Source organism: Myripristis murdjan, chromosome 9 (assembly GCF_902150065.1).
Source record: "Myripristis murdjan chromosome 9, fMyrMur1.1, whole genome shotgun sequence".
Lineage (NCBI taxonomy): Eukaryota > Metazoa > Chordata > Actinopteri > Holocentriformes > Holocentridae > Myripristis > Myripristis murdjan.
Window position 1 is genome coordinate 36277984 of NC_043988.1, and position 14695 is coordinate 36292678.

At 42.7% G+C, this 14695-nt stretch overlaps 2 protein-coding genes across 2 annotated transcripts in view; one reads left to right on the plus strand and one right to left on the minus strand.

Annotated features, from left to right (window-relative positions):
* Positions 1-1426: 1426 nt before the first annotated feature.
* mfsd14bb (major facilitator superfamily domain containing 14Bb) overlaps positions 1427-14695 on the minus strand; it is a 45437-nt gene continuing 32168 nt past the window's right edge. The window contains exon 13 of the transcript XR_003928723.1: positions 1427-1462. The gene's annotated coding sequence lies outside the window, so the exon portion shown is untranslated. The remainder of the gene's footprint in view (positions 1463-14695) is intronic.
* On the plus strand, positions 3877-13680 carry lrrc2 (leucine rich repeat containing 2). Its single transcript, XM_030059730.1, has 10 exons — positions 3877-3892; positions 5518-5650; positions 8297-8444; positions 9400-9453; positions 10017-10173; positions 10635-10771; positions 11225-11370; positions 12098-12250; positions 12554-12723; positions 13544-13680. The coding sequence occupies exons 1-10, from the start codon at positions 3877-3879 to the stop codon at positions 13591-13593; spliced, it is 1164 nt and encodes a 387-aa protein (XP_029915590.1). The 3' UTR covers positions 13594-13680.

The following is a 14695-nucleotide window of genomic DNA, read 5'->3' on the forward strand; positions in this document are numbered from 1 at the left end:
AATGAGCCCACAACACGACTCACACTGTGTTTACATACACAGGCAGTGCAGAGATAATAATAATAAATCATAATAAATCATAATAATACAAAAGAAATGCTCCTTTTATTATTGGATAGTCTTGAATTTTCAGAGGGATGTTGCTGGGTTTTACCTGGTGCCTCCGAAGGCCATTTTCAGTTTCTATGTGCACCTAGACCAGAGCTGCAGGTGTGTGTGTGTGTGTGTGTGTTGTCCCGACAGCAGGTGTGTGTTAGCGTGTGTGCTTTATGTTGACATTTACTGCAGAGTTATAAATATCCAGCAATGTGTGGTATGACATTTACAGTGAGCACAATGTAACGACATTTATAACCTGGCTGCTGGTCTCACACACACACACACACACACACACACACACACACACACACACACACACACACACACACACACACACACACACACACACAGTCACACACACACACACACACACACACACCTATAGCACCACTGTGCTGTCTAAGTACCAGGTGGAAAAAAAAAAGGCACAACTACTTAATAAGTAATATGATTAAACTATTTTTTAAAAATATGAAGAATCAGTTCCAAACAATGATGTTTCTAATGCTGATTACCAAAATAAGGCAAAAATTTTGGGGAAAAAAAGATTAATTAAAATGGCATTAAATTTTTAAATAAAAGTAGATGAACATTTGATTTAGTAAGCAAGATGTAATATTAATAATATTGAAAATAAAATTTAAAAAATACCCAAATCATTCCTATAATATTGCTTCACAAGAAAATAAATAAAGCAAAACTTAAATAAATAAAATAAAATAAAGTAACATAGTAAGTGAGGTGAAAATTAAAATAAGACCCGTATTTAATATCAAACATGAACTATTACTGTGACACTTTATGGTAACTGTCCCAACCATAGCAACAACCACTATGAGTGTTGTTTTCAAAAGGCCTTTTATACTGTGATTAATTGATAGCAATACTACAGAGAAACAGTAATTAGGAGGGAAAAAGTCAAGGATCAGACTCATCAGATCAGGTGGTTTTACTTTATTCACAAAAAACTTCATTTAGTAAACTCCGGTTTATTTATCAGCTCATTTTCCCAACAGATATTTATTTGAAACAGCAGAGGCTGATGACACAAATATTATTTATATAAAAAAAAGGGGCTTCCTGCAGCTACTGTTGCATGTGGAGACTGACGCCGTCATATGACACACACACACACACACACACACACACACACACACACACACACACACACAGCAGGGGTCATATCTCTGCTGGTAAAAATAGCATGTTGGGTAATACACACACACACACACACACACACACACACACACACTGAGCTCTGTGTCCAGTCTCAGTAAACAAGCGGCTGCGAGCAGACAGAGAGGAAGCAGGACTCGACAGGTAAGACACACACACACACACACACACACACACACACACACACCTGGTGAGCCGCCGCGTGAAGGCCATGAAACAACACGAGCTGCACGGAAACGGCCAGAACAAAACTAACTTTTAATAATTCCTGCCAGCTGTCCTCCGAGCGGAACAGAGAGCTCCCACATGATCAGACTGTGGGAACAGCTCGACGGGACTTTTTAAAAAATAGTTTTCCAGGTCTGCCTTCAAACGGAGAAAGAAAACAGAAAAACAAAAAGGACGGATCCTGTTGGTTGACTTTGTCCTGAATGAACACAGTGAACACTGATGCTCTCCTCTGGTCCAGCGCCTCTCGTCTCGTCTGCTCGGGACACACGGGGAGGCCAAAGAGACGCGGGACATCAGAGTCCAGCCAAAACAAAAAAGAGGACGCAGGACAACATGATCACTTAAAAACACAAAGAAAGAGATGATGACCCGAGTGAGCAGATCTTTAAAGCTTTTACTTCACTGTGCTCAGTCAGTCTGTCGTCAGAGTTTTGAAGGTTTCTTAAAGCTTCATTCCACAACATTATATGCATTTTTGCAGTGTGACGGTCACCACTGTGTTTCTAATAAGCTCCTCCTCCTCCTCCTCTTCCTCCTCCTCCTCTTCCTCCTCCTCCTCCTCCCCTCGCCTCTTCAGCTCCATTCAAAGCGTCTCTGAAACGTCTCGTTCTCCACAGAAACGGGTCCAAATTTCCGAGCGGTGGTGCGATTCCCTGGTAAACGGACGGCCATAGAAAAGGTTCATTCAAAGCAGCGCCACCTTGTAGCTGAAAGTCTGCAGCTTCACCACATTTTCAGACTCAAATAATCCAAGTTAATCCCACAGGAGCCTTGAGAGAGTTCAATGTAGCCCTCATTTGCATCCAAACAAACACTTTTCTTTCTTTTTAAAGCTTGAAGGCAGAATGGATTCTTTTCCTAGGATGGCAACGGAATGAAATGCCACATCACCATCCTAGGAAAATTTACATGTGGGCCCCTCCCTGTCCAGCAGCTCCCGGGCCAGCATGGCGTCGCTCTTCATCCTCCTCCTCGCCCTCAGCGCTCACCAGTAGCTGAAAACTAAACCCCAGCGAGCTTTATCCGCTCGCCGTTTCTCCTCGTTGGATTTCCCTTTTTCCGTTTCTGCAATTTTCGTAGCTTCCTATTGGATGTGGTGCTGTCGATGTGGCACCGTGCTGCGCTGTGATTGGCTGGGAGCTACACACCTGCTGCCCAAAGGCCAACGCCCAGAAGAATCTTACTCATTCTACCTTTAACTTTTAATTTTTTATGGGCGATCTGGTAAAAACCAGTAAGGAGGACTGACTCTGTTTGAGTCTGAACATCAGTTACACTTTAAAAACCAAGACCTCACAGCAAATTATTCACCGTAAATCCTCACAGGAGAAAATATTTCAGATTTTTTGAAGAACCATAGGAAGCTGGATGTTGATTAAAGTGCTGTCATGGTTCCTGAGTGTTTTACAGACTTATTTTATGGCTGCAGGATCTTGTCAAATAGAAAAGATCTGCATGTCGTGTGTCATTTTAGACACTTTTCCCTGGAACTCAGCAGCTCATGTTGGGATCTTTGGAAATCTCAGGATTTCCACTAGAATTTACAGTAAAGTTTTGTGGGTTTGAACAAAGCAGGGCTGGAGAGGTTAAGTCACAGCTTGAACTTTTCCGCAGGTCCACCTGGGCTCAGAGGAACATTCTGGGTGTTTTTAAGGCTCTGCTCTGCACCAGCTATCGTTTAGGAAGTACAAAAAACCCTAAAGCTTCCTTTGAGCCCTTTGAGGATCAGATGTTTCAGCAGCAGAGATAAAATAAAAATCTTCTCTTCCTCAGTTCAAACGCTCTCTGTACTCTTTGGGTTTGCTGGTGACCTTCTCGAGTCACATGACTTTTCCACTTCCTGTTCAACTGAGAGAAAGTGATGCCAAAGCCTGTAGAGAGAGAGTCGAACCGCTGTCTGCTGTGATACAGAGAAACAGAGTGCAGGTCAGTGTTGTGTCCAGCGGGGGCAGCACTGAGCTAAACAGAGCAGAATCTGTGTGGGTCAGTGGGGCTCAATGCTCTAAACTGATCAGTCCATTTGATCCAGATATTGATCAGTAACTGGACTGTTCCTGTCCATATTTCTGCTGCAGACAGGATTATAAACTGAAATTATAATCCATGGCGGTAAAATGCTGTGAGTGTGAGCAGATTAGCACTGGCATTGAGGCTCTGTGCTGCTGACTGGCTGCAGAACCACAGGAGAACCAATCATCTGCTTCCTAAATGTTCCACATTTCCTTCCTCTGAGCTCAGAGAAATGTGGATCTTCTGAAGCAGCGGCTGCTCATTTTCACCAACGTACAGGGGGAAAAAATCTGATTATCATTCAGAGAACTAATGTTCTGGAGAAGTCCCATTTGTTCATTTGACTCTGTTTTAGCCACTATGTCGCCCCCTGGAGGTGGGACCGCATGTTCTTGCAGGTGGAATATCTTCATATGTAGACTCTGTGGTTATGCCTTCATCAGTTAATCTGCTGTTGATTTTGTAGCTGTGTTCCTTTTGGATTTGTGGCCACACCACGACAAGGTGTAAGAGCAAGCTGTTCTGGACGTGTTTTGAAGTGCAATAGAGTTTTAAAAATGATTGTTGATAGTTGATGAGCAGCTTCAATGTAGCTAGCTACATTTTCTGAGTGGCTTGTTCAAAGTAGCCTCCTTAATTATGTTTAACAGAATGACACTTCTATTCACTTACACATTAAATCACCTTATGCTGATGATGTTGCTTTTTACTCCTGTGATTTAAGGCTTTGAAACCTGGATCAGTTTCACATTTCTTGTGTTTAAAGCAGGACTGTCAGACTTGTGTCTTTTAGCGGGCCACATTCATTCAAATGACACCAGGATTATATTTTTTGCTAATGTTAATATGACCCGAGTCGACACATGGATATTTTAAGCTGCTTTCTGACTTACTGTTTTAAAATAAATCAATTTTAAGCCGACCAATCAATGAGAAGCTGCATGTTGGCTCACGGAAGTAACACATAATGTAGAATTACATCAAGCAGAAGAGAGAAATACAACAAATACACATCAGAAAGGTTTGCCATTTATCTCCCAGAGGAAATTTAAATAATTGCTCTTGCCAGTTGTCTGGAAAAATTCTACATTCCATGCCAACCTTTTGCTTTTCTGACAGCAGGTTTGATGAACGGACAGAACACAGTAACCAGCCGGCTGCCTTTAACTTTACTGCCAGCTGCTTCGGCTGAATTTATTATCATTTATCATTAATCATCAGTTTATGAATTTAACATAGAAACCTCTTATTTTGCTTATCACACATAGCTGATAAAAAGTGGATATACATATTTAAATTTGGTGACCTCATAAGATGGACTCTTACTTTGGTGATTTGATGTATTTCCTGTTGAAACAGGAAGTTTGGGTGGCACATGGTGAAGAGAAGGATCATTCACATGTGCAAACCAACAGGTTCTCAGTTTGGGAAAGAAATACAGTTTTAATTTGAAGGGACACTGATGAGAGGAGGTTTTATTGGTTCAAATTTTAATTTAAAGCCACTAGTGCAGGATGATGTCACTGTTTAAGATGCTCTGTTTTACAGAAAGTAGAGGTCATGTGACGTCATTTCATTGGACTTAACAAATATTTTGATTTAATAACATGTTTGTTTATTTCCCCTTTTCCTCCGAAACGTCTTGGGAGTCAGACGAGACGAGCTCGCCGGCTGTATCTCTGACATCTCTGGTTTAAATGTTGGTGCAACACAAGTGTATAAAGTAGGGCACGTCTCATGAACGTATGCCCTATATTCCGGGTGGTGCGGCTGGCGAGGTGCAGCTCCGTGACGGACGCTGGCCTCGCTCTGGCAGAGCAGAGCAGAAACGTGAGTGACATGGACAGCCAGCAGCGGCAGACACAGTCCTGTTTGCCAGTTAAACGTCCTGCTGATTGATGAGCCTCACTGACGCGTTCAGGCCTCGACTCCACACCAAGCCATGTGAAGCACCTCAGGGCCTCGTGAAAACAGTTTTCTTCTCTCTCTTCCTCTGTGCAGGAGTGGAGATGCGTGCAGACGTCCCGGTGTACGACCTCTCTCTGATCAGGGGCCTCTGGGAGGTCCGGGTGAAGAAATACCGCCACAAACAGAAGAAGGAGCAGGAGAGGATCGAGAAGAGCGCTCTGGCCAGGTCAAACACCCGTCCTGCCTCACTGATTCATGGATTCACTGATCAGTTGCTTTGTTTGATTAACAATTTAGTCTTTAAAGTGTCAAAGCTAATGAACCATGCTCATGGACTCTCAGAAAATGAAGCACAAAACTGTAACATTGTACGATTTGTCCAATAAACTGGACAAATTTAAATATGAACACCTTCCTCTATTTCTGTTGAATGAAAACACAGATGCACTGCAAAAAGTCAAAATCTTACCAAGATTATTTGTCTTATTTCAAGTAAAAATGTCTTATTTCTAGTCAAAATATCTCATTACACTTAAAATAAGGCATGATCAGCTCAGAAATAACTTGTTTTTAGACAATTTTCACTCGTTTCAAGTGAAAATTTACTTGAAATAAGTGAAAATTAGCTTGAAACAAGAAACAAATTGTTTTGTTTTTTGAAACAAGCAAATTTTTACTTGTTCACTTGTGTCACAAGTAAAAATTTGTTTCTTATTTCTGAGCTGATCATGTCTTATTTTAAGTGTAATGAGATATTTTGACTAGAAATAAGACATTTTTACTTGAAATAAGACAAATAATCTTGGTAAGATTTTGACCTTTTGCAGTGTGGTGACATTCTGGGAATGTTAGTCACCATTTTAACATCTGTATATCCAAATTTTCCAAATTCGTTTTTTTTTTTTTTTTTTTTTTTTTTTTGGTCAGTTTTAACATTAAACTAATCTTGAGGAAATGTTCAGCTAAACTTCAGAGAATGTTCTAGGAAATGTGACCTCTGCTGTAGCTTCACAGTGGAGTGATTAGCTGTTGTAACTTGTGAGGAACGTTAAGAGGAACATTCAGCTAACCTTCCCAGAACGTTCTGGGAGCGCAACAGTAACGCTAGAAAAACTTGCCCTTTTAACGTCAAGAAAATATTATGCAGAATTATTCAATAAACATTTCCATTAAAAAAAGTTTTAAGAATGTTTTGGGAACTAAATTTTGCTAGTTGGGATATATTAAATGTTTATTGTAATATCTGATAAATATTCTGAATCAGAATCAGAAATACTTTATTGATCCCCAAGGGAAAATTGGGTAATATTCAATAATAATATTCAATTGAATTCTGTCTTATTTGTATAACATTAAATCATAAGAGAAGTTCTCAAGGTGCTTTACAGCGATCCAGTGAGCTGCCACATGGCGACAGCTGATTTTCAGATCCACAAATCTACCAAACTGGTTTCCAGTGGGACTCAACCACAACCTGCAAGTTACAATCTGCCCTCAATTCATATTTTACCTCACTTATTTATTAATGTAGGTATTGATTTATTCATGTATTTAGATATTGATTCATTGTATTTGGCCTAACACACGCTGCCTCCTGATATTGTACTTTGACATTTAGCGGAAATGGTTCATACATGTATCTTTAACTGCTTGGGAACTTATATGGACCTTTTAGGCTCTGAATAAAAAAAAAGTTCAAATGATCACCTCGAGGTCCAGTAATTGGCCCTATAGGGAACAGTGTGGGAAATGATCAGAGCCCAAAGTGATTCTTCAGATGTCTTCCTCAGTCTGACCAGCAGATAAAAATAAAACACCAAAGTGTAATTTTATAATGAAATGAATGGAAAAGACAATCTTAGCATCTTAGTGAAGTTGTTGTCTTGTTTTTTCCCAATAGCATTCAGTCCAATGCTACTTAGCCAGAAATGTTTTTTCTGTGGCCCCGCCCCTTTTTTCCACACTTTTTCCACATTTTTGGCCAGTTGAGTCTAAATGTTCCTCGCTGCAGTTTTTCATCGAGCAGCTTTTATTGTGAAATCTGGTAATGAGAAAAGTAGAACCAACAAAGTAGAACCACATTTCAGGAATCAACCGATGATATAACCCAACCGATGATATTTTTTCACCTTGCTGCTGTTTTTCCAGTGTCAGGTCACACTCTGTCTGGAACAATACCTGCAGTTTATAAAGTTAGACACAGACGCACAGCTGACGGGTTGGTTAGTCATGATCTATGAGAGGAGGCTCTGGTTTTAGCATTATGAACACACAGACGGCTATTTATACTCCCACAGGAGCGCCGAGGCCGGGCAGCGAACGTGTCGTCAGAAAGGTCACGGGTCTGGCCAGAGCGAGGGAGCGGCCGATGTTTTGGAAATTTAATCTGAAGTCAGTACGACATTCCTGCTACTTTATCAGCATGAAGACTAATGAGCAGAGCCGCCGGGCCCCCAGGCAGATCAGGCCCCGAGGGCCCCGCCTCCCTCGATACAGGCCCCCACATCCAGTCTGAGTCACACTTTGAAACCTGAACAAATCCGCTGGATTTCTCTGAGAAACAAAATTGGGGGAAAAAAGGGAAAAATTACCATAATACCATAAATTATCATAAAATGATCCCTAAAACAGTGAATAAGGAGGTAATTATTAATTAATAGTATATCGCCAAAAAATTAAGCTTTTGTTTTTGAATTTAAATTTTGTTCAGATGGTGAAATAAAAACTTTAAAGTTTGTTATCTTTTGGACCTACATTGACTTGCTATGGTAAAACACTGGGGCGCCACACACACAAACTCACACACACAGTCACACACACACACACATACACACACACACACACACTCACACAGAGTGATGTGTCTCTGCAGGATTGACCAGCAGTGGCAGTATCGGATCCACTGCAAGGCACTGAAGAGCAGTGAAGTGAATCTGCTGCATCATTACCTGCAGAGATCCACACTGCCCGACATCCAGCTGCACACAGGTAACACCACTCACCTGACCCGCCCCACACAGGTAACACCACTCACCTGACCCGCCCCACACAGGTAACACCACTCACCTGTCCAACCACACAGGTAACACCACTCACCTGACCAACCACACAGGTAACACCACTCACCTGACCCGCCCCACACAGGTAACACCACTCACCTGACCAACCACACAGGTAACACCACTCACCTGTCCAACCACACAGGTAACACCACTCACCTGACCAACCACACAGGTAACACCACTCACCTGACCAACCACACAGGTAACACCACTCACCTGTCCAACCACACAGGTAACACCACTCACCTGTCCCGCCCCACACAGGTAACACCACTCACCTGTCCAACCACACAGGTAACACCACTCACCTGACCAACCACACAGGTAACACCACTCACCTGTCCAACCACACAGGTAACACCACTCACCTGACCAACCACACAGGTAACACCACTCACCTGACCAACCACACAGGTAACACCACTCACCTGTCCCGCCCCACACAGGTAACACCACTCACCTGTCCAACCACACAGGTAACACCACTCACCTGTCCAACCACACAGGTAACACCACTCACCTGTCCAACCACACAGGTAACACCACTCACCTGTCCCGCCGCACACAGGTAACACCACTCACCTGACCCATCACACACAGTTAACACCACTCACCTGTCCCGCCCCACACAGGTAACACCACTCACCTGACCCATCACACACTCACCTGAGCCATCACACTCAGGTACCACCACTCACCTGAGCCATGATACTCTCACCTGACCTATCACACACAGGTAACACCTCCCTCCCCCATGACAAGCACACAGAAAAGCCGCTCTGTAACAGTGACCTCCACCTCTGTGTGAGATGATGTGTGAAGTTGTGAAAGGAGCTTCTTCCTCTTCTCATCATCATCATCATGGTTGTTGTTCTTGTCCTCAGACGGTCCCTCAGATGTGTCGGCTGCCGAGCTGCCGGAGGAGCAGAGCCGGCTCATCTTCCAGCTGGACGGAGACAAATGGATGGTGAGCAGCAGGAGCACAATCACAGTCTGAGCTGCATTAGGTTTCATTTTTATTTTGTTTTGACTTTTTGTTTTCAGTTTAGTTTGAATTAGCTTTGAAAGCAGGTTTGCTACTTTTCTTTTTTTCTTGGAAAATGCTTCATTTTAATTTGTCTCAGTGTTAGTTTCAAGCTTGTTTTGTTTGTTGCTGAGCTTCAAAAAGTCAGAAAAAGTTAAGCACAATAAAAGTTCACCACAACCATTTTAAATACAGTATTCACTCAGGACAGATCAACAACCTCATAAACTGACATTTTCTCTATAATTTGTTTATGTTAGTCCGTTTTAGTAAACACACAACACAGTTTCAGTTATTTATTGTTTTTTTTTTGTAAAGCCACATTTTTAGAAAAAATGTTGCTTCCACACGTAGTTTTATTTTTTTATTTTGTTAGTTTTTGTTAATGATGATAACCTTCTGGGGACATGTCTACTTGTTATTCTGCATTTCTGAATGTGTGTGTGTGTGTGTGTGTGTGTGTGTGTGTGTGTGTGTGTGTGTGTGTGTGCGCTGTGCCCTGGCAGGACTTCCCTAAGGAGCTGCAGTGGATGACCTACATGAGGGAGTGGCACGTCAGAGGCACGAGGATCTGCCGGCTGCCCGAGTATCTGCCTCTGTTCAGCGAGCTGACGGTGCTGGAGCTGCCCAAGAACGCCCTCGGCGAGCTGCCGGCCGAGATAGGTGAGACCCTCGAGCTTCACGCTGCGGCTAACACACTGTCAGGGCCGGCCGGGAACCTCAGAGCTCACCACAGCTCTGAGGAGGTTCATGTTTGCCGGTCGGCTGAAGGATCGCACGGTTCCTCCAGGTGGTGGAGAAGCGCTGACATTGACCGATGTAGTAAAAGCATCAACATCGTGATGGAAAAATACAAAAGGAGAAAGGAAAAGTACTGCATTCAACAAGTTCCTGCAGTGAAAGTACAGCAGTATGCTCAGCTTCATTGTGAAGAACGGTTCCTTCAAACGTTTAATGCATGCAATGTTGTAGCTTTGACTCAGTGGCTTTCCAAGGAACGTCCAGGGACTCCCAGGGGTCCTTCAGGGTCCTCAAGCAAAATGAGGAATAGAAATGCTCTCTCTGTCTCTGTCTCTCTCTCTTCCTCTCTCTCCCCCTTCCTCCCTCCCTCTCTCTCTCTGTAGGGAAGCTGTCCAGTTTAAAGGAGTTGAATGTCAGCTATAATCGTCTGTCCAGAGTTCCTCCAGAACTCGGCGACTGTGAGAACCTGGAGAGACTCGAACTCACCGGCAACAGAAACCTGAGCGAGCTGCCGTTTGAGGTGAGAGAGAGGGAGAGAGAGAGAGAGAGAGAGAGAGAGAGAGAGAGAGAGAGAGAGAGAGAGAGAGAGAGAGAGAGAGAGAGAGAGAGAGAGGGAAAGACCTTTCATATCTTGGCTGAAGATATGAAACTTTGAGACACTTTTATACATCCTGGTCTCTGCTGAAGGGTCTTTCACACCACCAGCGCTGGGTGGAAACCTCAGAGCTCTCAACTAATTTCATCGATAATTATTGATTGATAAAATAAAAGGATCAATAGCATGATGTAAAAATAGTAAAGGCAAAACTAACAGTCCTGCATTCAACATGTTTTGTATTCAGTAAAACCGCCGAGTGTTTGTCTGATCTTAGCTTCGCTGAGGTCACTGCGGTTCTCATCACTTCCCGTCAGACTTTATTTTTCACACTTCAGACTCTAAAATAACGGCTGTTGGCTTCCGTCCCTCGAGCAGCTGAGCGGCCTGAAGAAACTGGTTCACCTGGACATCGCGGAGAACCGGTTCGCCTCGATCCCGATCTGCACCCTGAGGATGAGCAGCCTGCAGCTTCTGGACATGAGCAACAACCAGCTGACTGACCTGCCCGAGGACATGGACAGGTAATCTGATTACATCTGTCCACAGCAATCTGATAACACAGAGATATAATCTGATTACATTTCAGCTCAGTAAGAATATATTACATCTAACCACAGTAATCTGATTAAACAGACAAGCAATTTGATTACAGGGGCAGGTAATCGGATTACATCTGAGCACACAGAGAAGTAATCTGATGACATCTGAGAACAGTCATTTGATAACAGGTGATCAGATTACATCTGTCAACAGCAATCTGATAACACAGAGATGTAATCTGATTACATTTCAGCTCCATAAGAATATATTACATCTAACCACAGTAATCTGATTAAACAGACAAGCAATTTGATTACATATAATGCATCATAGCAATCTGATTACAGGGGCAGGAAATCTGATTAGATCTGACTAATGTAATCTGATAACAAGGAGAGCTAATCTGATGACATCTCAGCTCAGAAATGTAACATTACAACAAATCATGGCATAAAACATAAGGTAATGTGATTATATCTTAGTCAAGTAATCTGATCTGAGCACTGTAATCTGATCCCATAGAGAGGTAATCTGATTATATCCGAGCATGGTGATCAGGAAATTTGGAAAATCAAGGCTTCTCATTCTAGAGGATGCTGACATCCAATAAAGTTGATATGTTGGAATAAACTCTGTGTGTGTGTGTGTGTGTGTGTGTGTGTGTGTGTGTGTGTGTGTGTGTGTGTGTGTGTGTGTGTGTGTGTTCAGGCTGGAGCAGCTGGTCTCTCTGTTCATCCATAAGAACAAGCTGTCCTACCTGCCTCACTGCCTCACCCGCATCTCCACGCTCAAGATGATCGTCGTCAGCGGCGACGAGCTCAACAGCATCCCGACCAAACTGTGCAGCAACCCGGACATCAAGTAACGACACACACACACACACACACACACACACACACACACACACACACACACACACACAGTCTTTCTTAGTCTGACCAGCCGCCAAAATAATAATTTGCTAAAGATGTCAGTGGACAACAGGAGGACAATCTGAGCGTCTTAGTGAAGCTGGAATCAGATGCTGGCTGGTGTTTTTACTGGATAAAGAACCACAACTCATTGATTATCAAAATTGATTAATTGATTAATTGTCTGAGCAGTTATTTCATCGGCTGAACAGAAACAGACCAGACTCACGGTGCCTCCTCTGTTCCCCGGCAGGTTTATTCGTCTGTATGACAACCCAGCGAGGAAGAAAGAGGAGGAGGAGAAGAAGAAGAAGAAGACGAAAGAGAAGCAGAGGAAGACGTGGAGGGGGGAGGAGGAGGAGGTGAAGGACAGCCGCGATAAAGAGTTCATGCAGGCGTACATCGACTGTCTGAAGGAGCGTGGTGAGTCGACCACGAAAAACAACAAAGTGCTGAGGGAAGGAAGGAGGAAGAAAAACTTCACCGAGTCTCTTGTGCTGCAGCTTTTCCTGTGACGTCAAAATACAGATTTACATTCTTACATTTTGTTCAAAATGATTTCCTCATGTAACCCTAAACTTTAGATGAATTTGCAAATCCAGTCACTCAGGACTGTTGGTAACAGCAGGCTCTGTTTACCATTACTATTCAGAGGGGGAAAAAATCACAAATTTAAGGGAAAATCCTTGAAAATTTAGAGTATAAACTTACACATAAATGAGGAAAAAAACTGAGATTGTAAAGACATAAATTAGGAGGAAGAAAATCTTTTTTTTTTTTTTCAGTCAAGGAATCATGAACCGCACACAGTGAGGTGTTATGGTTCCTGGGCCAAAAACAAACAAACAAACAAACAAAACCATTAAAAACTATTTGTCTTTTCTCTGAATATTACCCCGAGCCCAATTCCCTACAGCGGCCCTAATATGCCGCTGTAATGTGGATAAAACTTGCAGATGTAAATAATAAAAAAAATTCAATAACTTTACTGCATATATTCAGCACAGTAAACTTGATTACACTCACATATGGACAAACAGCACACTTCACCAGGGTGTCTTCAATCAAATATTAGGCCTTAAGTCATTAATAAATTGTGTGAAATTTGATTTTATGAGTTATGAGAGCAGCTGTGCATCTCCTGCTTCAATTGGGTGGACAAACACGTCTGCTGGGTCTGTGTTTGACCCGCTGAGCCCTGCAGACACGGCGGCTAACCTCCTGACTGTCTCTGCCTCTGCAGACAGCGTCCCCTACTCCACCACCAAGGTGTCCATCTCCTGCCTGCTGTGAGGACGAGGAGGACGCCGACGAAGAGCGGTCTGCCGCCGAGCGCGGGCTGCAGGATCACGTAACACTGCTGCACCTTTCAGAGCAGCATGACAAAGAGCGACAAAAAGGATAAATTATATATATTTTTTTAAAAGTGTAAAAAATTAAAAGTAAGAGAGGGTTGGCTGAGGAGGCAGCTGTGTGTCAGTGAACACACACGTTTCACACTCCTGCTTCCTCATCCTCTTCCTCGCTGTGATACTCTCTGGATTTTTCTCCAGCGAAATGTGACTGATGCCGTTGTTTTTCAGCAATTTCATGCAGTTTTCCTGTAGTTAGGCCTCTGCTGGTCGCTACGTAGTGCCTAGCTCTTTCACAGCTGCACCTTGCTCCTGTTGACGAAAATAGAGGGTTTCTCTTTTTTTTATACAGGGTGTCCACAAAGTCTCTCTACAATTTAAAAAATCTATTACAAAAACAATTGATGACATATGTTAATCAGATTTGTTCTATGTACTCAGTGGTTATCAAAGTTTTTAATCACATTGCATTTGTGTATTTCAGGGACCCTGTTGATGAATAGGTTCTGTTAAATAAACCCCTAAAAAAATGGCTACTCCTCAAGAAAAGGCACAATGTGAATCGTGGTTTATTGAAACAAAATCAGACACGCAGACTCAGCGAAACTCCAGGGTTCAGTATGGAAGACATCCACCGTCACATCTGTCAATTCATGCATATTTATGAAGCAAAAGATCACTGATGCCGTTGCCACCATTGATGAGGCTCTGCTGCAGCGAACACGGCAAGAAATCGAGGACCGTCTTGATGCGCTTCATGTAACTAATGGTGCCCATATAGAGGTGTGTTAAATGAGGCCAAAAAACTTCCTCATTTTGTAATAATTTCCACAGGTTTGTCTATTCATTTGGTTTTGTAATAAATTTGTTAAATTGTAAAGAGTCTTTATGGACACCCTGTATTTGAGTCATCCTCAAATGCATTTTGCAACAAAAAAAAAAAAAAAAGAAGTTTCATTCCAAACGCAGATGTGCACCGGGCGAGTCGTGTGGTGCACCTGACAGACCTGCTGGCGTGCAGGAAAATTCACTTTCATCGACCG

Excerpts from the sequence above, each read along its gene's own strand:
- lrrc2 (XM_030059730.1), top strand. Across the intron at positions 10,772-11,224 it reads TGAGCGAGCTGCCGTTTGAG|CTGAGCGGCCTGAAGAAACT; the intron begins GTGAGAGAGAGG and ends TCCCTCGAGCAG. Across the intron at positions 12,251-12,553 it reads TGCAGCAACCCGGACATCAA|GTTTATTCGTCTGTATGACA; the intron begins GTAACGACACAC and ends GTTCCCCGGCAG.